This window comes from Pseudochaenichthys georgianus, chromosome 24 (assembly GCF_902827115.2).
Source record: "Pseudochaenichthys georgianus chromosome 24, fPseGeo1.2, whole genome shotgun sequence".
NCBI lineage: Eukaryota > Metazoa > Chordata > Actinopteri > Perciformes > Channichthyidae > Pseudochaenichthys > Pseudochaenichthys georgianus.
In genome coordinates, this window is record NC_047526.1 from 28,923,090 (window position 1) to 28,950,758 (window position 27,669).

Consider the following 27,669-nt stretch of genomic DNA (forward strand, 5'->3'; position numbering starts at 1 on the left):
ACACACACACACACACACACACACACTCTCTCAGTCCCTGCTTAATAAGCAGTATTCAGAGCTCCTGGGTTTATAGGAGCTGAAACTGCACTCCTGCACAACACGACAGTCCTTCTCTCTTTCTTGTGGTACTTCTTCATTTGCTTTCCTTTATTCCCTTCCTTGCTGCCATCTTTTCTTTGTCTCTATTTCTTTGTTTCTTAAATACGTTGTCCCTTCTAGGCTGCTTTCCTTTAGTTCTTTAACTTAGTCTGCAGTGCGTGTCTCTTTCCTTATTCCCCGATTCATTTCTTTTATTGACCCTCAATCCAAGCTTTATCCTTCAGACAAACATTCAACTGGAAACTAACCATGACGAGAGCTACGGACACTAAAACAGGATTTAGATTAATAAGATTAGAATAAGATTTATATGTACAATTTTAGCAAGTTTTTATATTGCCCTGTTCTTGTAAGCCAGGACAAAATCTCTTGATCTTCTAATAAAACAGCAAAACAGGGACACAATCCTTTTTGGCAATAGGTTGAACTATTTATTTAAAAGGGGGAATTATGAACTGAGGGACTTGTATGAAATGTATCAAGACAACTGTGATACTCTAATACTATATTGAAGAGTAAAACCAACACTGATGGACCATGTCACTGTTTCTTTTGTTAACTACGCAGTTCATGGGGACTATTCTTTCCCTTGCATTGCAGTGAGGAATCTATAAGTTGATATACATGAACACAACAGAGAGAGAAAAGGCGGAGGAGGGAAGTGGACACCTGGAAGAGTCCTGAGGCTCTGCAGGGAAGAGGGGGGGGGGATGGCTCGAAGGGTGGGCAGTTTCTTTCAGCTGTTCCCTCATATGAGTGTGTATGCGCTGTTAAGTGTGTGTGTGCTCCATATGTGCATTAGTGCTTGAGGAGTTGAACAGGGGGTCATACCAGATGGACACACAGATTCCACCCACTAGCATCATGTGACCACAAATCAGCAGCTCTCCTGTTTGCATGCGACTCCACACACAGTGTTCTCACTTCCAAAGCTGCGAAATGTGAGCAGGAGATGATTTGGTGATGGGGAAACTGAAGTGATATCATCTGTCAGTTTCTGCAGAATTCATTAAATGAGAATGTAACAAGGGTCTGTTACACTTCCTCTTTGGAAATGAAACCAGAGTTGTTCTTCTGTGGCTCTGATTGACACAGTTAGTAACTGATTCACAGATCTTTTATTGTCATCTACCTGTAAATCCAAACAGCCTGTTCCTCCTCTGATGGGAAACACATGCTGTTATATCACCGGCTGGGAAGAGGCCAAAGGTGCCTACAAGATGCAACCACAGACTGTATATATAAATGGACGTAGTGTCCGTGACGTCACCCACAGGATTCTGCAGAGTTACCGTGAAGCCCTTAGTAGGCGGAGTCGGCCACTAACGGCTCGACTGTGACGTCAGTCTAATCCCGCCTGCTCCAAATAAGGGCAAAGAGGCGGAGCCGAGGCGGGACCTGCTGCCTCCGAACTGGAAGTAAACAGAGCTAGCTCAGGCTAAGAAGCTAAGCTAACATGAAATACATGCATAGGCCTACCAAGTTACTGACAACCAGGGTTGGGAGGGTTACTTTGTAAATGTAACAGTTACTGATTACATGGCTCTGAAAGTAATCCGAATACAGTTACAGTTACGTGTCTTTAAAAAGTACGTAATCAGATTACTTTTAGATTACTTTTGGATTACTTTCTTTTTCCATCACAGATGGCATGTTTTGGTGAACAGGAGACACAAAAAGCAAAAGGAAACTGAACGTGTTTTACTGTTTTAATGGCTTATCAAGAGCACAACTGAAACATAGCATCTGAAACGATGTAACAACATAATACACTTGTTGGGGATGCAGCTTGGGATGTGAGGAGAGTGAGGGACACGGCTTAGAACGGGCGTGTCGCCTTCTCTCCTGCCAGTGTTGGCAGGACATTAATTAAAATGTCAAACTCGGACTTCATTTTAAGGACATTTCGGCCAGGGGTGTAGAGCTATATTTGTTTAAGCACCGGATCGGCAAAACAGGAGAGTGTGCACCAGTCTGCCTTGATCTATGAATTCATGTCTGTGACTCTCACAGTATCTGCTGCCCACAGCTGTTTTATAGAAGGAAAACCTCCTTCACTTCATGAAATCTCTGCAGCGCCAGGAGGCAGCGGGAGGGTTAACTACGCCTCTGAGAAGACGAGCTCGCAGTGCCTTTCACGCACCGCCTTTCACGCACCGCCTTTCACGCACCACCTTCACTGTGTTTACCTTCAGAAATAATCATTAGTAAGGCTAAAGAGCGACCGCAGGCTGACGTGTTTTAACCACACACACACAAGCGATTTAAACGCAGACTTTTGTTCCTCCATGTTTCGTTGTTATTGTTTCACTGAGTGGACCCGCGATTTATTTTCAAACGCTTTTTTGGTCCATCTGCGGTGGTAATAGGTTTTGTGCGCTGTGGTGATTCGGCTGTACCTTTAGTAATGAATATTACATGTTGTGAGGAAATCTTCCCACCAATAATTCCAATAAGTAATCCAAAATGTATTCACTTCAGGTTTACGAAAGTAACTGTAATCAGATTACTCGTTTTTCAAATGTAACGCGAGCTGAATACAGTTACTTGATTTTTGTATTCTGATTACGTAACGCCGTCACATGTATTCCGTTACAACCCAACCCTGCTGCTAACAGTGTAGTTCCCCGATATAAACGTTACATTCATAATCAAATGAGACAATCTGCAAGAGAATTAGCTATATTTTGTTATTCTTAATGCTTGTCATTCACACGTTGAGAAGAGACGGACTCCACCGCCCGGACCTAACGGAGCCGCAGGGGGCTAGCTCTGGGACACCGGCTGGAGCTAGCCCCCTGCGGCTCCGTTAGCTCCGGCGGCCACCACTGGGATAATTGGGTCCCCTATTAACATTTGCTCCCGTTTAGCATTATGGGCGTCATAGCCATAGACTATAAAAGTCTTACCCAAGGCTGAATCATAAACTAAAATGTATATGTATGCATAAAGGGTTACGTCCTTAGCTGGCTAATAAGTAACAAGCTAAGCTACCAAGCACACAAACACCTGCGAACGGGGTTAACATGTATAATATTATCATTTTAGACTTCTTGGAAGTTCTGTTAGTACATTCAAGCGCACAGCACAACATTTTAATTGTCTGGTATTTGTAACAATATTCCCACAATCACCACGAACACGGCTAAAGGGTCAAGTACAGTACTATGACTAACTAACGTTGTAGCCTCTATGGTTGTAGCCTAGCAGAGTGGACAAGTTGCTGTTAGCTGACAGTGAGGCATGTACGTGTCCATCAACGTGACCACGCCCTAATTTATGCAAAAACTTTAAGACCTAATATACATAAAAGGGTCGTGTTAGAAAACAATTCACTCACAGATTCATAATCATGAAGGTGGAATCTAACTATATCGATAATAAAAATGTATGGAGCCAGGGGTAGAAACATGTTTTTTTCTGCTGTAAAGTTGGGCATTTTAACATGGGGGTCTATGGAAATTGCTCCTTTCTGCAGCCAGTCCCTAGCGGCCCATGTATGAACTGCAGTGTGTGGCACTTCTGTATTGGCTTCCCGGCTGTTCCCCAGAGTTTGCCGCTTGGTTGCAACCCATAAAAAGCAGTGCAGCAATTTAGTACAAATCAAATAACCGGATATTAGAATAGTGTGAAGTTGAATTTGTTTCAAATCTATAAAATGTCACAAACATTTTGAAAATGCCCTTGCAATGTCCAAAAACACAAAGGAACTTCTTCATGTTGCTATTTGTTTGTCTAGAAATCCCAAATATTATATTAACTATCATAGACGATTGAAAAAAATAGCAAATATAACGTTTAAAGCAACTGAAACAATACAATGTAGCCTTTAAAATGTCTGGATTAAGGAAAATGTAACCTTGATTTTCAGTTGACTGAAATTTAACACATAATATTTGAGAACCGAAAATGATTCTTTATAGTTGATATATTTTATAATATAATCGTATAATTATGTGCAGAGTTCTGCTACTCGTCAGCTCTACACAGAATCAGAAGAGGATGCTGCAAAGCTCTCAGAGGCAAATTGTTTCTATTGACCCCGATCAACCTCTCACTCACTCTCATCACACACACACACACCAAAAACTCACTCCACTTAATATCTTCAGCACTCCACTGGATGTTGTGTGCGCGCGCGCGTGTGTGTGTGTGTGTGTGTGTGTGTGTGTGTGTGTGTGTGTGTGTGTGTGTGTATAAACTGAGGTGAAAGGTTAAATTATGGCCATTTAGATTCATCTCTGAGTTCACTACCAGGCAGCAAACCAAACACACACACACACACCCACCCACCCACACACACACACACACCCACCCACACACACAGAATCAGACGGGGTGGCCTCTGCTCCGTCAAAGTGCAGCAATTGTCTCTCCTCTTGTGTGTGTCTCTCGCCTGTCATTTATGACGATCCCAAACACTGAATGCATAATGAATGCAGTAATTGCAGCACTAAAGCAGTTCACTTCAGAGATCACAACAAGCTACTCATTTTGTTGCTTCTCCCTTTTTGTCTTCGTACTCCTGCTTTGTTACGTGATTCTGGGAGAGGCGAGCGTTCTCATGTTTTGTAATTCCAGCATAAATCACTTTGTGTACAGCTGACCGCGTCTCTGCGGATGTGTTGTGACACGCCATCTACACATCTCGTAATATTCACTCTCTCTGGCATCCCGCTGAAGGGTGAGAGGGTTACAGATGGAGGTGGTGCAGAGATGGAGGAATAAAGTGGTGATTGAAGTCATTCCATCTTCACACCTACAGATTGGAAATCACAGAGCCATTTCCGAGTTTACCACACAAAGAGAGTGCGTGGGTGTTCGGGTGTTGGCGCCTCTCGGTTAATCCCTTCCTCGCAGACTAATTGACGGACCGACTAACAAGGAAGTAGACTGACAAACTGTCTTCAATCTGAACTTTTTACACGCACACACACGGACACACACTCAGGATATACACACAAACACAGCGTGATGACTGAGTGGACCCTGTGTCAATCCCAGCATGCCTCTCTGCTCCGAGGCAGCGGATTCTGTCATCACTGAAGTTACCGTCAGGACGGATCATCAGTAGCCGCGGCAACTAATTAAGACCTGCCTGTCAGGCCTGTGGTCAGTGTGTGTGTGTTGGTGTGTGTGTGTTTATATGAACGGGCAAATGCGTTCGTATAATTAACTACCTGTCATAAACACACACACACACTATCTCTAGCTAATTCCACTGTATCTGCCACGATGCATCAACATACCCAGTGTGTTACTCACCACCACTCACCAGTCATTACTCCCACACACACCCAATTCACACACACCTAAATCACACACACACACACACACACACACACACACACACACACACACACACACACACACACACACACACACACACACACACACACACACACACACACACACACACACACACACACACACACACACACACACACACACACACACACACACACACACACACACTTACATCCTTGTGAAGAATTCACTGGTTTCGTGTTATTGTGCTTTATGAGTACTGATTTTATATGAAGTTAGTATTTCTTTGCAAATGGCGGTTAATCACATGGCTTGGTCGCGTGACGCAGCGGTGATATACTCAAATTCAAGATATTAAGAAGGGATGCTCAATATATCAAAAATATATCGTTACGGTGATATCAACATTCGAGTACACGCATTATAAAAATGGCTTGAACTGCAATAAATTAGGGCTTTAAGACGTTTTGTCTAAGTGATCTCCAACTAATAAACAATAAATCCCATGTTGTTGGAAAAGTAATAATGCTGTATGTATACGTTTTTGTTCAAATATCGCAAGTGTTATCGTGTTATGTGTTCCCGATATGGTGCCGCCCTAATATTAAGGCCTTATTGTCACATGCACAATAACTACAGCGCAGTTTTTGGGCAATGAACATCTTAAGTCTCAGGCTCCCTCCAAAATAAAAGATATTTAAGACATATAAATAAAGAATTAAAGAAATAAAATAGTGTCACAAAAAACATGTTTTCAAGTGAAATTCATCGAAGATGTTACTGTAAGTTAAGAAGTACTATCAGAAAAAATTTCAGTTACTACGGAAAATAATTGAATGCCAAAAGGATGCTATATCTTAGTATTATTCGATTATTACTGATGCATTCATGCGTAAGAAGCATTTTAATGTAGTTGGTCAAGGTGGTTATTTTCAATTATTTGATATACTGTTTCCTGGAGCTGAAACAATTAATCAATAGTTGTGTTGGTTTCAGTTTTTAAATTTCTACTCGCTTCTCCCACAGGACTAACATCCAGTTAGCTAAACAATATTAAATCGTGTTTCAGCCGGATGATCTCTCATACATACTACTTGTCCTCACCACATTAAACAGTGATGCTGATTCACTGACTGCAAACCGTGTGTGTGTGTGTGTGTGTGTGTGTGTGTGCGTGCGTGCGTGCGTGCGTGTGCGGTCAGTAATGAGGTGTGACTAGTGTGTCAGTGAGAGTTGAGTGATCGGCGTAATGAGCGACAGAGCACGGGGGACAGACAGCAGACAGGAGGAGAAGAAAGACAGGACATGTGAAGAGGAGGAGGGTGTATTCATATATTTTTCACAACGATTGATTACACATCTAAAGGCAGTCTGTGCCTCTGCCAGTTGTCTTTGATGCTGCTCCGTGTGTGATGGGACAGACCAAACAATGACTGTGTGTGAAGGGAGTCAGACTAGAGGGAAATGACACCATTGTTGTCCGTCTGAAATCAAGCTTAAGTTACCCTCTAATTTGATTTACTTTGCTGTCCATTTATACTTCAATTCTAATGATTAAAGTGAAAGTCATTAATTAACAGAAGTCATTCTCTGTGTTTGTTTATATGATTAAAAGTCGTACCTATTCTTAAAAGGGTTTAGTATATATATATTCTATCCAATGCAAATGTAAGTTCTGTTACAGCTTGTGATGCTACGTGACTGTTTACATAGTTGATTGCTTTTGATTGGAAGGAGTCACAGACGTTTCCTTGCTGCTGATTAACACAAATTAAGGTATTCCTGACGTTTTAATTGTGTACATTTAGCAACGTATTATTTTGAAACTTGCTCAGAAGAACCGAGGAAGACACAAATCAGTATTGGATTTCCAAACAGCTTCTGCAACTGAATCCTAGTTGTGGCTTGTACAGCTTCGTACCATGGCAGGGTTTGTGTCAAACGTGGGAATGCAGTCGGCCAACTGGCGGAAGAAAAGTGGATTTATCCTCCACGATATCTCCCTGGTTGAAACCAAAGAGCTCAGCCAAAAGCTGAAGAATGTAAAACAGAAACAGACCCCTGAAAGACAAACACACTGATTTCACAGCAGAAACTCACGGAGTCTCCGGCCAGTTAGCAAAGTAAACAACCAGCACACACACACGAGAACAAGGAACAAAGTCCACCTCTCCTTCGGTGTGGATATGGGTTAAGAACGTGTCTTTCTGCTGGTCAAGCGATCGTATGAGAATACAAGGCGATGCAAGAATGTAACCCAAAGCAGGACGCAGACTTCTAAAGTGGAGAAAGAGCTCTGCCTCCCATCAAGCCAGCATAACTTTCACCCCGCGCTGTTGTTATCAGCAGACACGGAGGAGGTAAGGAATGAGAGAGTGCAGCTGCAAGTGTTTGTTGTGTCAGTCTGCCAGAGTTGCTTATCTCACTTCAAACCCTTTCTCCCACAGACTTGTATCTGCTCGCCACTACTCCCTACTCCCTATGCATTCTCCTCAATTTCGTCAGGGATTAGAATCCAAGTCTGGTAAGGTAAAGGTCCATATCATGCAACAAAAGGTCTTTGTGTCATTGTTCGAAGATACTTCGCCGCTGCTCTTTTACTTTCTCGACGCCTTTATCCAAAACAACTTACATACACATTAACACCACATGGCTACATGCATACGGGAGCAATTTCAGGGTTAAGTATCCTGCCTGAGGACATGTTGACTTTCAGAGCCTGGGATCAAACACCCGACCCTCGGATTGGTAGACGACTCGACGCCCATTAACATGCTGAAACACACTACCCCATACTTTTCAGTGGTATTTTGCCACCACATTTTTTGTCAATAGCACTGTTTGAACTCTTCTTTTTTGCATCCAATTTAAAATGACATATCTGTATATCTGCTAGTAAAGCCATGTGATACGTAGGTTTAGCTTTACCCCGAAAGAAATGTGAAATAGTGAGAAATAGTGAGAAATTGCAACATCGCAAATCTAACGGACCCTGTAACTGGTAGCAACACTACCTGGATAAGTATGAGGTCCAGCAGAGAGCTCATCACCGGATCCCATTTCCATTTACAGAGCTCATGAATTTAAGGTGATCGGATTCAGAACTGGCAACGAGAACTCCTGCCGGGCCCAAATCTTGAAAAATAATCCATTTCACTTCTGTCCGTCTCACATGGCACACGTTATTCAAAACAGACTTCTCTGCTTTGACACCATTTCATTCATTTACAAATCCTTTTCCAAACATGTAAAAAAAAAAAAGGGCTTTTAGACAACCGAGAAAGCTTTATAAATTAGCTCACTGGGAAAGCCAACAAACATGATATCATAGTCCCGAGATACAGCAAGTTTGTTAAAACCACGCTTCATTATTCTCTAATAACACACTCAGTTGATGATATCACAGCAGCCAAGAAAAACGATTTACAATTCGCTTGTGAAGAGTGGGCTTATCATAACAGCCATGGAGTGAACTAAAACACTCTGTGACGTCAAGCCCGCTCTTTGTTCACAGTGTCATATGTAAAAAGTTTGGCTTTATAATTCCTGTTCACGAGTTGATGGAGGTGTTGCACTCGCGTTGGTTGCAACAGGCTGCGGGTTTTCTCTGAGTCTATGAAAAACCAGGAGATATTATTAACGTGAGTCATGTTCGGAGAAATCCCAAAAGAGAAGCTACGAGTTTGAGTACTCTGCAACAGGCTCATTATCAACAACGTTAAATATAGAACAAACAAACAAAAGCAGAGGATACAGTTAACCCCTCATGTTCAAATGTATTCAAACAGACCAAGAAAGAGAAATATGTCAGAGGTCTTGTGCATCATGTGTTGGACATTACCACCCAATGTAACCTGGTATGTTTATTATCTTAGAAAACATTAAGGTTTGGTGGATTCCAACAATGTTACACAACGGTGTGTAACTGACCCATTGAGATCTAATTCAATTTACCTTCTAAGAAAAATAAATGTTCCACATCTCAATGTTCACTCAAACACTTTCACAGCCTTGAGGTACACATGGGAATGTTTTTGTTTTCATATGTTTATAATAACGGTCACCCCGAAGCTTAACACTTTAACTCTCCACTAACTTAGAGTACAAGGTGCTTTGTATTAAGCGTTGGCTACCATGGATGCGATATGGCACCATGTGTAATCCAGGAAGAATCAAGTAAAGCCCTCTTTTATCTGAGGAATGCCAACAGCAGTCCATTACTGTATAGCTCGCAGTATGTAAACGTTGATAACATTGAGTAAAGGCAAAGAAGAAACACGTATTAACCGATTCACTTTGGCCTTTAACGCATCAGTGTTTTTGCAACGCCCCTTGTAGCTGTGGTACATAAGTCCAGGAGAATCCACTTAGGAGGAGAAATCAGGCATCAGGAAAAGTACTGTATCCCATTCTTAGCAACGGAAGATGGATCCACTAACGGCAGATTCATTTACTGTACGCTTACATGAAGTCAAATCCCTGCTATGCCTGTTTCATGGAGTCCACAGTGAACAGCTTGAACATCCTCAGCTCCACATCATCACCGGTAAAGATGAAATGATTATGTTTGGGTCAAACACGCAGCAAGAACTAACAAAAAGACCTGCTCCTTCTCCCTTTTCACTCCCTCGTCTGCTGCCTCCATTAAAATCACCCCCCCCCCCCCCCTCCTTCAATCTCTCTTGCTCTCTTTGGACCACTAACCTTGATTCACTGTTCTACTCGACTCTGCCTCAGGCTGGGACATGCATTCACACACACACACACTGAACATGCACTGAAACATGTACGGACAAGCAGATTTACAAGCAAAACACACAGCGGCAGACAGTGAGCGGTGGAGATATACTTGACCATGGTGAAGTAGAAGTGGTTAGTTAGGGGCCAGTGTGAGGGGAAACTGTGGCTAACCGAAACCACATGTGGCTGGCTTTCTCTCACTCCGTCCTTCGGTATGCGAGACTCTGATGTGTGCGTGTGTGCGTGTGTGTGTGTGTGGGGGGGGAGGTGTGATAGCAGACGGAGAGGCAGAGCTAGCGCATGGCTTGACTTTAACCTTTATTTATCCAGGGAACAGTAATGTTGGGCAGACATGCTGTTTGTAAGCGTGCTGCTGTACGCTCACAAGGTTACACACTTGGGAGCGGAGCCGCGGTAACTACAGGTTTCTGCTGGTGGCCACTGACGCAGGGCCATACATCAGGCAGGTGCTTTGCTCAAGGGCAAAGTTAAAACAAGTACAAAGTGGTACTTACTGAAGCCATGACAGTCACATGAATCACTGTTTATGTGTCTGACAGGACACTGACCAATTTGAGCTGCACGATTTAAAAAAAAAACGATCCAATTGTGATTATTTTGACTGATATTGCAGTTGCGATAGGATTCACAAAATGGTTGGGATTGATCATCATGATTATTATTATCATTGAAAAAACATACAATAAGAATGGTGTCTTTTATGTAGAGGATCACCAAATGTTCTCTTGTGTGTAGAATACGATTATAGGCTGCTCGGAAATACCTAACCCCACATTTTAGCCATAAAAACATGTTGTGTTTTCTGCTATTTTAAAAGAACTAGTCCATATTGTGATTTCCGATAACATTGTGATCAACTGTGCAGCCCTATTACGAACAATTCCAAAAAGGTCTCTTGTGTTTTCTGGTTTTTGTTTCAGTGCAGACAATAGCAATTAGGGTTGTCAGTGTCTGACAATATTTGTCTGTTTTTTTGCTTCTATTCTCAAATGACAACATCAGTTATTTAATTACAGGTCTTAAATGGTAATTTAAGTACAGCTAAAATAACCCTTCACTTTCCAACAAAGGAAAAAACATTCTTCAAATGTCGTTTGGTCTTCAATTGGAATACTAAGAAACCAAGTGAGATGTTGTAGGCATGTTGCTCATTAGAAACCACCTTTTTGTGGTGTACTTTTGGACGGCATCAATGTAAAAATATGGTTGTAAAAACTTGACTTGAAAATGTCAAACATCGTAAAGGGATTATGCTCATATGGTGTGGCCGTTGAGAACATCAGGCATAATATCTTGCCATCGTACCGCTTTCATTCAACCACGTTCCACCGATCTACAATAAGCTTACATATTGCATTTGTTAAAAAGGGCCACTGGGTAACAAACCGTAAAACTAGATTTGGTTATTTTGCAGAGTCGTCTAATTTCATGGGCAATCGTAGTGATCCTAGAGAAATATGAAGATGACAACCAATTGTATTCTTTACTTTTATGCGGCACAATTAGTTCAATAGTGTCTGTAAAACATGTTTTCCTAAATGAGCATTTACTCAGAACTTTAACAGGACACCACAAGTGTCAAATGAAGAACAACAGAGACACATCTGTGCACTAAACGATTAAGGGCATTCGATGAATTGCCTGGAACTCAAATGTTTTCCTCAGATAGACATTAAGAGTTTTTCATCATAATCCCCATTAAGAGCTCAACACACACCGACTGCAGTAGTTCAGTTTTAAACCTGTACTTAACTTCACACCGCTCCCTTTGCAGTGAGGGACTGATCCTACAAGACAGAGCGACACTGTGTGTTAAGGTAGTATCGTATGCATGTGTGTGTGTCTGTGTGTGTGTGTGAGGATGAGTGTAAGGGACAGTTTATGTCATGGGGAGGTAGGGCTGTATCTGCTAACCGTTACTCCAACAAGACAGCTCTCTTGGCTCACACATACACACTCAACGCACACACACACACACTTTATTTACCGTTGGCCCAATACAGACATAGTGACAGTTAACTCAGCCACTTAATACAAAGCGACAGTTTCTTCTACTAAGACTTATATTCAGAGGGGAGGGGGGGGGAGTGTGAGTCAAAGTAAATCTGGAAAACAGAGCAGAGAAAACACTAACAAAAGCATTCCTGAAAGAGTGAGAGATAGGCAGTCAGAGAAAACCAAGTGGAGACAGAGAGGGAGAGACCTTGATGTGATACAGGAGGGGTGAGACACGAGAGGGTACTGAGTTTTGTGCCAGTATGACACCGTAGAGGAATTTGTTCTTGAGTTTTTGAGCTATCAGATCAAACATGCAGAAACATCCCTTCGTTTGGTTGTTATATTCCAAACTGCTTCACCCACATGTGCTTTAGTTCCAATACTTGAGGCATTTGGTGGTGAAATTCCAGCTAAAGTTCCTGTTGTTGCCATGTTTCTCCCCAGAGCATGGCTCCCTGAACAATCTAAATGTCCACCTTAAACAGAACCCACACTTAATCCCTGTAATACAACACCATTCAGTCTGGATTTGGGAACATAAAATCCCACCCTTGATTTTGTTGTGGGTCTCCTGAGGGGAGAAACACTGAAACTGGAGAAACGAGGGAGAGGAGGTGGGATGAAGAAGGGGGGAAAGAAGGGGACGTGGGAGGAGGAGAGGGGAATGAGGAGAACATGAGAATGGGGGAGGGTTTGATAAATGTTGTGTTGCTTTGTTTATGTTAGTAGGCCATAAATTCCCAGGAACAGAAAGGGAGGAGGACTGGAAGAAGGGAACGAGGTGAAACAACCGTGAGGAGAAGCTTGGAGAGGAGACAAGGACGAGTCATACTTGGAAATGTTTGGTGAAAAAGGGAGGAGAGGAGAACTGTCTGAACTGAATGATTTCACTCGACTCCACCAGACACGGTGGAGTCTGTACAGTATCAACATCTCTGGGGTGTGTGTGTGTGTGTGTGTGTGTGTGTGTGTGTGTGTGTGTGTGTGTGTGTGTGTGTGTGTGTGTGTGTGTGTGTGTGTGTGTGTGTGTGTGTGTGTGTGCGTGTGTGTGTGTGTGTGTGTGTGTGCGTGCAGGGGCGCCGTAAGGGGGGGGGGAGTTAGGACGATTCTAAGGGCCCGTGACAGACAGGGGCCCAAACTATGTTAAAACATTAAGAAAAAAATGTTTAAGTAACCAATGTGATTATCTTTTAATGGGGCCCCAAATTCCCTGGTGGCACCCCTGTGTGTGTGTGTGTGTGTGTGTGTGTGTGTGTGTGTGTGTGTGTGTGTGTGTGTGTGTGTGTGTGTGTGTGTGTGTGTGTGTGTGTGTGTGTGTGTGTGTGTGTGTGTGTGTGTGTGTGTGTGTGTGTGTGTGTGTGTGTGTGTGTGTGTGTGTGTGTGTGTGTGTGTGTGTGTGTGTGTGTGTGTGTGTGTGTGTGTGTGTGTGACCACCTCCCAATGGAAATGTCCAATGTCCAGTGTTGGTGAATTCCTTGGTTCACATGAGGCTTTGCTTTCTGTGTGTCCGTTGGGAATTTCCCTGCAATGCCTTTTTATCACTTTCATTGGAAAGGACACACGGTTTAAAAAAACACTTATTCAGTGCTGCTTGCTTAACAACAAGGGTGACATGGGGATATACGATCTCAGTAGGTGTCCTGAGCCTAAAATGTATAGAAACCATGGAAACACGATTGTTTAGTCGATGAATGCATGGAAATAAATCTGAACACTTCAGACGCATATTCAGTTGCAAAGGCCCATTCAGGAGTATCAATCAATCAATGTTTATTTATATAGCCCAATGTCACAAATGTTACATTTGTCTCAGTGGTCTTCACAGTGTGTACAGAATATCAGTATGACAATACCACACCCTCTGTCCTTAGACCCTCTGTCCTTAGACCCTCACATCGTACAAGGAAAAACTTCCAGAGAAACCCCACAGTTTAAAGGGAACATGGGAGAAACCTCAGGGAGAGCAACAGAGGAGGGATCCCTCTCCCAGGACGGACAGCCGTGCAATAGATGCCGTGTGTAAATTGAAAAGATAATACATTTACAGCATAGGTAGTCCAAATGTTTGGAAATGCATGTGTGTATAATAGGAAGATGAATCCACGAGGATGTCAGCAATCTTGTGGGAGCCATCAGTGAAGTGAGTATAAGGCAGTAGGACACTTTCGTAAGGCTTTCTATTACGGATTTCATTGAATCCAGTCCATATTGGCCATGAAGACATTACCTTTTAAGTAAAGGGAGAAATGGGCATTCAAATCTACTGCACACCAGTTGTTTTGTGCAACATGTATTTTAAAAGACAGCTAAAGGTAATATTATCATCAGTTCATATTTGACTCGTACAAACAGGGCTTGTTTTGGAGGTGACAGTCATTAAACGATACATTTGCTTTCCCTTAGTGTTAAACATGCAGATCTGAACTTTGAATAGGATTTTTATCACTGGCAGTGTTTGAGAAATCAAAGCTGCGTAGGACCAACGGAGAAACTGACAGACAGATGTTCAACATTGAAATGTCCGTCTCCAAACTCCCACGCAGCCTGTCTGTTAGAGTGATTGACTGGAGGTGCGTACACGCAAATGCTGTCAGGCTGACCATGTGTCTGCAGTCATCTCAGATAGGAGGGACACACACACACACACACACACACACACACACACACACACACACACACACACACACACACACACACACACACACACACACACACACACACACACACACACACACACACACACACACACACACACACACACACACACACACACACACACACACACACACACACACACACACACACACACACACACACACACACACACACACACACACACACACAGGCTGGCAGACAGACCAAACGATGGCCAACAGACATAATCTAGAGGCAAAAAAATGGCTCTGGGATATCGGCTAGAAGATTTAAATCTCCACTGAGCAGCATCGTGGTGAGGATACGCGGTCAGGGATGGAGATGATAATCTTAATGGACTGGTCATCTCTCTGTGAGCCTGACACACACACACACACACACACACACACACACACACACACACACACACACACACACACACACACACACACACACACACACACACACACACACACACACACACACACACACACACACACACACACACACACACACACACACACACACACACACACACACACACACACACACACACACACACACACACACACTTAGTAGGAGGGTTTATATATCTGGAAAGCTTTCTACTGCTCTCTAACTGAAATCAGCTTAAAGAGTGATTGGAAAGGAGTAAGAACTGTAAAAATAGTCCTCTTAGATATCTGGACGTAGCAGTACGGCTGAAAGTGGCTGAAGCAGAATGTCCTCGGGGATTTTATCATGAGACTACACACAGAGATCAGGAATGAGACTAGCTATGGTGTACTGCACAGAGATTGCTTATGGCTACTCTTCTGTGTATGTGTGGGGGGGGGGGGTGCAGCTTTATGACAGATGTCATCTTAACTGGACTAATGGAAACCACTTCAGCCACTGCCTTTAGCTACACACACAGACACACACATAGAGCCCTGTGGCCATGTCTATAAGCCCAATCCACCTAAAGGCTAACAGGAAGAGACTCACTCCTTCATACGCGCACACACGCTTTGTTGTCACATTTAGTCAACAAACAGACAAAACCCATTGCCTTAAGTAGAGTAAACAAATAGCTTTTGTCTCCATTTTGAACTAATTCTGATGCCTGTTACTTTAAAGGCACTTTATTATCTTAATTTGTCTAAAGTGTCTCTTAAAGAGCTTTGAATGGGAGAGAAATAGCCTTAGGACACTGAAAAGCTTTCAAGATTATTTTTGGGCAATGTATCTTTAGGTATTTGGTTGTACAAAAGAAACAGTGAGACAAAAAGATTTTAGGTGAGAGCAATGAGTTAAACTTTGGCCAGCTGAGTCACCGTTCCCCGAACACTCCTGGAGGTTTGGCTTCAGCCCAGAAAGATCAAACATTGGCAAAACATGCAGGACAATGGCAGGGTTTTTGAATAAGATTAACTGCAAGGTTCCTGCCAACACTTGGATGAGCTTAGAGATGACTTCTTCATATAAGGTTCCTTGAATGAAACTTCACAATTGTATGTTCATGTAAATATTAAGTATTGTTAGCCAATTTGTGTAGATTCACACTATCTTTTTCTTTTAATTGAAGAGAAGAGCAACATTTAAAAACAGTCTATTTTGAGGCTCAGTGGGCGTTGGAAACTGAAAACGTGACGCCAAGTGAGGATGTTAAAGCAGTTCATGTTCAGATCTCCGTCATTACTTGGAGTCATGAATTATTGAATATTGAACAAGAAAATGAAGTTGTTTGATTAGGTCCCTATAAAACACAAAACAAATTAAGATATTGAGTTAATCCACAGCCAGTAAACCAAGTCCTTTTAGAATTACAGTAAAATAAACTATAAACGTATACCTTAAAAAAGATTACATCTTAATTAATTTCTCATTTACATACTAAGAATTCCCTTATCAGTAAAAGTAGTTACAAACACCTCTTTTCTCCGGGACTAAGGCCACACGGAGACGAAAACGAACCGAATTCGATATCAAAAAAGTATTCCGTCCACACGGAATCGGCTCAAGAAACTTGTCCGTCCACACGAGACCCGCTGGAGACGCTGTAGTACATATGCCGGGCCTGTAAGTACAATACACCAAAAGCAGCGAATAAGACCGATGACTATTATTATTATTATATTACTATTGTTGCTGATGGTTGTGGTAGAGGAGCTGTAAATGTTGCACTAAAATCTGCATCATGGTCAGTCGCGTCTGGAGCACGAACGCAACCCTGTGATCCGCCATTGTTGTTGTTGGCGAAACGCATCAGCATTGACGCGGGGGTGAGCAGGAGAGGTGGGGAGAGGCGGGGCTATGGCGTCATCGTTTTCAGGGAATGATCGTATAGGGCGTACACACGGAGCCGCAAATATTTCGTCTTCAGACCTACCCACTTTGGGAGCCGTAATCAAAGGGTTCGGGCTCGGAATCCGCGTCGGCCTCATGTGGACGAACCGTCTATACCAGTGGTTCCCAACCTTTTTTCCCAAGAGCCCCCCCAAATGACTCCTGTTGGAAGTTGCGCCCCCCCCCCCCCCCCCACACACACAATACGCGCAACAGCGGTATTTAAAGTTTAAAAGTCTAAAAAACGCTACAACTACTGTCACAGACTAGATGAATGTGAAGTATTATGTTAAAGGAGGATGAAAGCGTAATTAAGGAGCACTATTGGAGTGACTTTGATGGCTATTGGACTCAGAATTAATTCATTTGGATTCCCGCTGAATGAAGAAATTAAATGAGGTCGCGGAAGTGGAAACAATTCACAACGGGATTAAACTGTTTAAAACAAATGCTCAAAGTAAGCCGGATTTTGCCGATGTGTTTATGTGGATTCAAAAGAGACCGATCTGATCGGAGCAACTGTGACGAATAATCCAACTGAAACCGGCATGGACAATGACTATGTTTTAAAAATGCGCTTATCCAGAAAAGCCCGGTTTGGACACTTTATGGGCAGAAGAAACATTTCTATTAAAGAAAGAATTACACATTTCTGTCTTTTATGCCTTTAATAGCTACTAACTTGAATTTGTATTAAAATTAATTAATCAATTTTTTTTTTTATTGTAATTTAGAGACAAGGCTTTTAGTGACAATCATGTATTGCTTTACAAAAACAAAAACAAAAAACAGGTTGGGAACCACTGGTCTATACGATAGAGAACGTTAGCGGATTCAACTGATATCGTCTCCGTGTGGACGGGGCCTAAATTGAGTGTAATCTACTGAGATTTTTGAAGCCAATGCAGATCCTGGCAATAAACCGATTTCAGGAACATGTCCTTCTTAATGTGAACCGACAGTATTTCTGCCTCGCTGGGTTTTTATTAGGTCTCTATTATTTTTGCTTTTAATAATTTGTGTTCTGGAGCATAGCACTCCAAATCCTATATGTGACTCCCATACACGTACAAAATAAAAATGTGAAAAAGGAACACAGCTCAGTTGTGAGATTAACCACAATGTGACCTCCGCTGTGAATTTGTATTGCCTTTGATTTTTGTAACACAAAAAGAATCATATTTGCTTTGATTTTGTCACAGCAAAGCCTTGTGGGAGACAAAACTCCACAGATGCACAGCGATCTCTCTGTACGTCTGCAGTGTGAAATATCTGCAGCGGATTTTACTAACCTGTCACTTCCACAACAAAAAAACAACTCCCTCATTAACAACCATCCGCTGTGTGTGTGCGCGTGCGTGCGTGTGTGTGTGTGTGTGTGTGTGTGTGTGTGCGTGTGTGTGTGTGTGTGTGTGTGTGTGTGTGTGTGTGTGTGAGAGAGAGAGAGAGACAGAGAGATAGACTGAGGGGGAGGGAAGATAGAAGATATGTGTGAGACAGAGGGAGAGGATGTGAAGTTGTTGGACATTGGGAAGGAGAAGAACAAGAAGAAGATGAAGAAGAAGAAAGAAAATGAAGACAAAAAGGAGTAGAAGTAGAAGAAGTAGAAGAAGAAATGGAGAGGTGTGGTCGGCTACTGCAGGAACAAAGTGACTCAGCGCTCCTTTTATGAAAGACTGGGCTAAGATAAACAAACAGCACCTGGAAACTTCAAACCTCCCGACAGCTGTCTAACTACACAGAGACAGACAGAGACAGACGCACACAGCAGGGGAGACTCACACACACATGGCACATAGATTATCAGACACACACATTAGCAGAGTCTCTAAAACAAACCACAGCAAGAGCACTTCAAATAGTTCATCTAATAAATCAAGGTTGTCGTTGTAGAGATGATTCCCAGGGGCCAAATAGGCACATTTCCATGAAGCACCGGAACTAATATGACATTTTAGAAAAATATCACTGCATACTGCAATTTCATACTATCTTAATAAGGTGTAGTAGTACTTTAAAAGCTGTGTGATGGTGTGTTGGGTAAAGGTGAGATTTCTCATAGGTGCATTAACGACTATAAATGAGTCCAAATGGGATGGTTAGTAAAGACACATCAGATTCAAAATGGGATGAGAAAATTAGTTCAATCACAATAACAGATCTCTACAGATTGAAAACTGAAAGTGACAGCTAAAGTTTGTTGGCTAACGATGACGCCACTAGAGACTATGATGACGATGATGATGATGATGACTATGACGGATAAAGCTCAGCTCTTGGCTGGCCACTCATAACTCACCCTTCTCAGCGCGCCCCATGTGAGCTGGGTCCAACAGAAGCAAAGAAGCAGAGAATAATAACAAGACAGAATTAGATTGGAAAGCATGCACAGTGTAAAGTCACATACAAGAGAAAAGCAGTGTCTCTTTAGATGTGAAAGATCCACACTATATATACTCTCTCAGTTTTAGGGCAGCAACTTACTTTCTTTTTTAAATCAGGACCAAATTATAAACAATTCACCATCATTCAAAAACACAAATAGAGAAATTGAAAGAGGAGAAGAAAATCCTCACAATTGCGACGTTGGAATTAGAGAACATTTGGCATTTTGCTTAAAAAACGAATTCCTTTGTACCAATACACTAACAGAAAATCGACTAACTGTAGCAGCTTTCGTCAGGTATAACCTGTTTCTTATCTGCACTGTTTTGCCTTTTTTTATACGGAGGTTTTTGAACATCAATGCTTCTTTTGGGACCAATCCACAGAGAGTCCATAGCGCTAAGTTAGTTTAAGTAGCAAAAGCTGAAAACAAGCTTTTTCTTACCTCTTCTTTCCTAATTGGATTATTCTCAACAGACAGTTTCTGGTTTAAATCTTCACTTTGCAAAATTGAGATTGTATTTCATTTAGTTATTAGCTTGTGTTTGAACACCATTAAAGACGTCTCATGTTGTCTTTTATATACATTAGTTATTCGTTGAAGGTTAAAAGTAGGGATGCTCCGATCGATCGGCCGCCGAGAGCCGATCGCATGACGTAAAATGATGACGTAAAATACATGACACTGTTCTCTGAGCGCGGCAAAACAAGCTCGCCAAAATGGCTTCACCGGTCTGGCAGTATTTTAAGGTGTCCGAAGATGACAATAAAATAGCGGTATGCAACGTGTGTGAAGCAGAAATCCTGCAGCTCCAGCCGCTGAGACGGACCGGTGAGCGGAGCAACACACACTGAGAGTTAGACCTAACGAAACACTTAGCTATTGTATCTACCTCTGGAACAAGCTAAACTAGTTATACATATATGTATTCTTCACTGTTGGGTCACTCATTACTGGATCAGCGAGCTGCATGAGACGATACTGACAGGCTTTCAGGAGAGAGAGAGAGAGAGAGGGAGAGAGAGAGAGAGAGAGAGAGAGAGAGAGAGAGAGAGGAAAAGAGAGGCTTCCGCTCATTTCTCCCGTGTTATTATCCAAAGTGAATGTAAACTTGAATAATGTACTTCATTTGAATGTAATAATTATGTTGGTTGTTGTTTGTGGAAGCGCCAGTGAATGAGCCCCATTAGCTGAGTTTTAAACATCACTTTAAATGGAAGGTCCACATAGGCCCCGCCCACTCGATCGGTATCGGCCGATACTGATTCCGGCGATCGACCCCAAAATTGGCGATCGGAGCATCCTTTAAAAGCATAGAGCCTACACGTAAAGCTGAGGAGGCCCTGACACGAGGCTCCTCAAAGACATAAGTACATGCAGGCACAAAACAAAGTGTAATTGCTCAGCTTGGCTTTCGCCTAGAGGTTAAAGTACAGCTTGTTGAGAGTATGGACAACATTCAGGTAGTTTAAGAAAGAACCAGCAGCGACCAAATGACCAACAGCTTCAGAAATCATGCATAATTGAAGAGAACTCCCATTTGACATACCACACAGTATTTGGGACAGTATGTTGACTTGCACGTGTTTCCTGGCACACACTGTAACCTTTGATCAACCTCGACCCTCTGCTTCACCTCATGGTAACCCAGACAATTATAGTGTTCCCAGGCCTGTCATCAGCTGCTTCCAATCCTCTCATCTCTTCAACACTTGGACACACACACAGACATCATATATATATATATATATCATTATTCCACACACTAGACTACACAACTGGTACTGATGCTGCTCACATCTGTGTGAGTGAGAGCGAAAGAGAGTGTGTCTCCACTGTAATGTAATTAATCAACTGAGAGTGTTGATTACTTAATCTGTCATTAGCCAGCCATGTGTGCAAGTGTGTGTGTGTGTGTGTGTGTGTGTGTGTGTGTGTGTGTGTGTGTGTGTGTGTGTGTGTGTGTGTGTGTGTGTGTGTGTGTGTGTGTGTGTGTGTGTGTGTGTGTGTGTGTGTGTGTGTGTGTGTGTGTGTGTGTGTGTGTGTGTGTGTGTGTGAGGCAGTAGGGTGTTGCTATGCCCCCTTGTACAGACAGCTGTGACCAGAGCCACGCAGGGCAGAGCAGAGATTGATGATACTGGACTAATACCATCATTCATCAGGGATGTGATATTTCAGGGATTGGGATTTGTTTTGGACGTGCTGCCTTCCTTCATTTCCAATGGGACTTTTACACTTTCTCGGTTCATTTCCTCCTCACTGACTGATGATTTACACCCAGCATGTACCAGTTTCTAAAGGCTAATCCAGATATATCATTTGCTGCATCTCACTCCACCTGTTTGAAAAAGAAATTGAAAACATGCCAACCAGATGACATCTGAAAATTGCAAACTGTGGCAAGCAGCAATGACATAATGTATTAAGGTTTGTGCGGGTTGATTAATAATGTAATCACCGTAGAGATAGTTATTGGATATGTGCACTGATTAAAATGTTACTTGCCAAGCTCTGAAAGATGTGCTTGAAACTTGCACAGTATTTGTTGGAAATGTTTCTTGCGACGACCAAGGCATCCTCTTGTAGTACTAACACTTTTTGCTCAGCATGATGTTCTGAAAACCTGTCTCCATCATGTCATGTTCTCTCTCTCCCTCGTTCTTAACTCTCTGACAACAGCGAGAGGCGAAAGGTTGCACCGCCGCTGCGTATCGCTAATCCATTTTTCAATACAAACGCACCAATTCATTCACGCACACACACACACACACACACACACACACACACACACACAGGCAGAATCTAATGAGGAATTAGCTAATGAATTCTCTCAACAGATTAATTACATTTTACACACACACACGCTTGTGTGCGCACAGACTCCATCCCCAAACGACTGAAGATATGAGCCAGTACTTTGAGAGGGACGTGTTTTTTCAATCTATCACTAAATTGAAATCCGAAGTAACAGATTGGCTCTGGGCAAAGTGGCATTTGATTTAGAGAGAAGACATTAAGACGGATCTGAAGGACAGCGGACTGAAGCATTACTTTTAAAGAGGAAAAATAAATAAAGCAGCCTTTGATTCGCTGCCATTTTACATGGCACGAGAAGAAAGAGGAGGCATTTTCACATGAATCCAAATGAGAGGCAAACATTTCACATGCGCATCTTTGTGCCACTGTATTCCGGAGGGCTTAAAAGCATCGGCCTCCCTCTTTCTCTTTAAGTGACAGCAACACAAGAGTTGACACACACACAGGACATGACAGAGAAACACACACACAATCCCTCCTGCCGTTTTCACAGTCTCTTGAGTGGAGGAGATGCCCACGGCAAAAAACCAATGGTTGCTTTTCTTGTTTTTTTTCTCCTCCTCCTCCTCCTCCTCCTCCTCCTCCTCTCACTATCACTCTGTTTCTCCCGCCTTACTGGGGGAAAACACACCATTTGATTTCATCTTCCAAATGCGCCGAAAAGTAATTATAATTAAAACCAACTTGATTGTAATGTTGAAAATACTAAAATAACTTACCATTATAATTAAACAGGCTCAAATGTGGTGTTCGGCAGCAGCCATCTAATTTGTCTGGAGACACTAATGGAAAACAATTATTTCACTTCATTAAGATTAAAGACGCCTGGAATCTGTGTCACAGCTCCATCAGAGAGGAGACGGATTTAGAAAGTTGTCAAATTAACATAAACTCACTTAGACTCGTTCACATTTATTACACTGGCTTTGGGAAGCGATAGGCCAACAACAAAACCGCCGCAAAACAGCACGATAAGAAGAGACAAGGGAGAGGCGGATTTACGCCATAATTGATAGTTTGACTTTCTAAATGGGAAACTAGAAGATAAAGGAGGAAATGAGACACAAAAAGTGACTTTGTTAAAGAGTGACGGACAGTTTTGTATCCTTCACTGTTCTTTATTGTCCTTGTTTTTACAGAGACGACCACTGGTGCTGCAGCAACACACATCCCTGCTGTGGTTCTCTCGGATTTCCCTCATTTCATCGCTTATGATCTAATAATCACATATTCTCAGTGACAGTTCACATGGCTGCATTAAAGATCCACCTATACACCATATCAGCCCGGTCAGTTCAACATGTACTGAAAACAATAAATAAAAATGCTGTCAATCAATGATGGAAAAAACAGTGCTGATCTTCAAAATAAAGCATGCCCTGCAGGTCTTTGTAACAATAATTGAGTGAAAAGTAAACTCTTAATTTCCATCAATTAAGGTTCAAAGTGTATACAGAAAAGGGGATATCGGGACATGATACCCTGGGAACTTGGTGGTTTCAATGCAACTATAACAATAATGTTCCTGGCATTTAAAATAAACACTTTTCTCTCTGCAACACAACCAACTGCAAGTTCTGTTTTTCAATCCCCTTGTTCCACACTGATCAAAGCCCACCTCCCGCTCCCTGTAAGCAGCATCTACTCACTAGTATTTACTTGCAAATCAACAGCACTCAGATTCCCAAAGAGGCCTCAAAGAAATTCCACACATTTGTTAGCCAGGGGGCCAAATGGCCACAAGGGAGGGGGAGAGGATGGGGAGAGGAGGGTATAGCAGGGCTGGGGAGAGGAGGGGTGGGGTGGGCAATACAACGTTCACGTTAATTAAATGTGTAATTTCTATGCAAATCATTAGCATTCCTAAGCGAATACTGAGAGAGAAAACGACACTTTTGTGCTATTTCTGGTTATTTCATGCTTTTTAATCGGGGCTTTGATGTGTCCTTTATTACAGCCATATAAGATTTTAGTATAATTTTGGAGGTCAGACTTGTAACAGCTGTGTGAGACTCTCTCTCTCTTTATCTGCCTGTGCGTGAGTGCGTGTTGGAGTTCAGAGACGAACAAGTGCTGAATGTGGACATAAAGCGCGCAGCAGCCACGCAGACAGCGACACAGTTACACAGAGTTTGCATGCACGGACATCCAGAGCTGCACAACATATACACTGCGTCCTGCACCACGACACGACACACAGCTACAGGGTAACTCTCTTTCTCCAGTTCATTTAGCGCACTTTTGCAGGGGCATCGTCCCGGAGAGCATCACCAGTTGTTGCAGCGCGGACTCAAAGTGAATACGTGTTTTCAGCAGAGAAGCAGAGGCACTCTTAAACTGAAGTCAAGAAGACCCAGAATAAAAGAAGAGTTAAAAGTCACGGTCGAGGGGAAAGCACTCGCATGCATGTAGTTTAACTGTATCTATTAGGAATGGAATTGCGCACATAGTCCAACAACTCACATCGTACATTTCCCCAGAGCTCGTGCGTAAAAAGAGATGAAACCGGGGTGTATATAGAAAAATAGGTAACTGATCCTCTCCATTTTTCCTCTACTTCAGTTAAATCACACCTTGCAATGATAAAACCCATTCAATCAGACAGGCGATCGGGCTGTGTCCCTAACCATTAGGTTTTATCGCAAGTAAAGTTGGAGCAGAAGAGGACCGTTTGGTTTGCAGAGTAAATAAGCTCGCGGTGGTTGCGAACACAAGCGATCATTGCATCCTATAAAATATACTTTCCTCTTCAACCACTTGAAATACATCACAGACTAGATAATAACACCTTACAAAAACATTAGTAGACTGCACTAACATGCATTAAAGAAGAATATGTCTTACTTATTCAAGTAATCACAGGAGGGAAAACAGCATCAAATGCAAGATCACTGTAATACCCAGACCCTGTACAAGTATTCATTGTGACACTGTGTGATATTATAGTTAATAGATGGTGATCTCCGTGCACACAGTAACTTTTTCTCCATTCATGCGCCGTCAAGAGGCTGCACGGAGGAACGATGTTTCCCACTGTACACTGCCGTTAAACCGTAACCCCGTGCAAAAACATGTTTCTTGCCTTTGGTGCTTTGAAGTGCTAACGTCAAACAATCGTTTTATACAGAACATCGTCACTCCGGGATAAGTGAACAAACTGAAAATAATGCAACTTTGTTTTTAAGATTAGTGTTCATAATCCAAACTATGAGGGTCAGTGTTAGTCATTTGTGCAAGTGAGACCGACATACTTGGCAAACAGACTGAAATGAAACAAGAGGCGACTCACTCCGGCTTTAAATGTAACTCGCAATGCAACCTAAGGGACATTTTTCATTTTAACAGTGACAAAAAGCACCTTTACGCCTAAAAAAATGCACGTCTCGCTTCCGAGGGTGATTTAAAACATCCTCAAAGCGACAAAACAGACACGACAGTACGTTTTCCACACGGAGGCTAACTTTTATCCTGCACCTAAACACACCTGTCATGGATTCATACGCTTACAAGGTTGCAGAAAATGAGGAAATAGTGCAAACTTTACAAACAGAAAACATTATTAACAGCCTATTGTTCATGTTTTCGTTCTTACCTGTCGGTATCTGCCCGGACACGTTAGCCGAAAAGAGAAACAGGAGTCCCAGGAATACGGGGAAAAGTGTATCCATGTTTTCAAACGTGGCCGTGTGAGAGTCTGTAACAGTTTTTCCCCGGAAAAGTTTTTCCTGCGAATGTTCTCCGTCCTCTCCTCCGTCTTCAGTCTTCTTTATTTCTCTCTTTAGTGGGTTGTTGTTATTATTATTCCTCCTGGTGTGGATTCAGAAGCTCCATTCTCTCTCCGGTTTCTCTCTTTTCGCTTCCTACGGGCTCTCGCGGACACTACACTTTGTTTCACGCGGAGTGAGAAAGCGCGAGGGGGAGAGAGCGAGCGCAGCAGAGAAAGTGCGTGACGTCACGAAGCAGGAGTTGATTGGGAAAAAAAACATACAAAATAAAAACACAAATTAAAGAAACAATGTAGGAACTCTAATAGTACCTGTACTGTGTAATAATAGACTGTAATAAACGTTTCTTTATAAATCATTTTTCCATCAGTCATTTTTAAATTTCTTGTATTTTATTAGTTTAAATTATTGACATTATTTATTTTCCATCAAATACAAAACTTTTAATTAATCGCTCATTATGCGATAAAAGGTTATGTTTGATCAAATGTTAATAAGATGTGGTGTATGTTAGGCAATATTGTACAAGAGAAGGTAACAAAAATAAGCAGCATGTTGCTTGAATGTTAACATATAAAAAATAATCAGAATCAGAATCAGAATACCTTTATTAGTCCCACAGAGGGGACATTTGCAGCGTTACAGCAGGAAAGAGCCACAGACAGCTTAGTGTTGCATATCTTACATGCGTTAAAAAAAGTACTAAGTTATAATATAGTACAAAATATGCTAAAAAAAAGTACTAAGTTATAATATAATAAACAATATGCTAAAAAAAGATAAAAACTAAAAAAGTTACATAATTTTCAAAAATACAGATCAAAAACAAATCAAATCTACAAATCAAATCCTGTAGCAGTTCTTAGGATTTAGCAGCCCGGTATATTGCAGTTATTAAAGATGGCATATAAAGTATATATTGCACATAAAGCACATATTGCACATAGTTTGACGGTATTTAACAGCAGCAAGTTACACAATTTACAAAATACAAGATACATACCTTGTAACAGTAACAAGTTATCTACTAATTAAATTAATCAGTTATTATACTATATCATCCTGAAAGGGGCCATTCTACACAATGAGAACCGTTTTTTTACTTCAAATCCTAAAGTAACGTATAATGTCTGTTTACTTGTGATGAAGAATGGTTTTGGTTGTATTGTTTCGTTTAAGTAAACCGAGTACAATCTAGAAAATGTAAATTTGTCAGCCTAAAAAGGTAATAATAATATATCAAAGTTGCCATCAGTTCTTGTTCCACTCCCCCCTAGTGGCCAGAAATATATGTTAGCAGACATTTAAGCATTCAAAACACTTGCAAATACTAAGTACAAAGGAGCAGCACTAGTTGGCCCCTTGAGAACAGTTTCTGACACAACAATATGTATAATTCCTGGCACAGTCCAGGACTCTTGTCCAACTCTGGGCCCCCATTCAGCTGCCAACACCTCAAAGGCATCCTGCTAATAAACCATATGCAGAACAGCATAGAAATAAATAGAATCAGTGATAAACGTGATGTGACAAGGTACATTTACCCAAGTACTGTACTATAGTTTTGGAGGTTTTGTTAATTACTTGAGTATATCCATTTTATGCATAAGCAATAGCTCACGACAGGCCGTTGTATATGGTCATTATATC

The 27,669-nt window shown here is 41.9% G+C and overlaps 1 protein-coding gene across 9 annotated transcripts in view; it reads right to left on the reverse strand.

Moving 5' to 3' along the window:
• ptprk (protein tyrosine phosphatase receptor type K) overlaps positions 1–26,177 on the reverse strand; it is a 133,235-nt gene extending 107,058 nt beyond the window's left edge. For all 9 annotated transcript variants that reach the window (XM_034075542.1, XM_034075541.1, XM_034075538.1 and 6 more), the window contains exons 1-2: positions 25,887–26,177; positions 19,391–19,414 (exon numbers count right to left, since the gene is read on the reverse strand). In XM_034075542.1, coding sequence (XP_033931433.1) covers positions 19,391–19,414; positions 25,887–25,962 — 100 coding nt within the window. In that variant the 5' untranslated portion in view covers positions 25,963–26,177. The remainder of the gene's footprint in view (positions 1–19,390; positions 19,415–25,886) is intronic.
• Between the last annotated feature and the right edge of the window lie 1,492 nt (positions 26,178–27,669).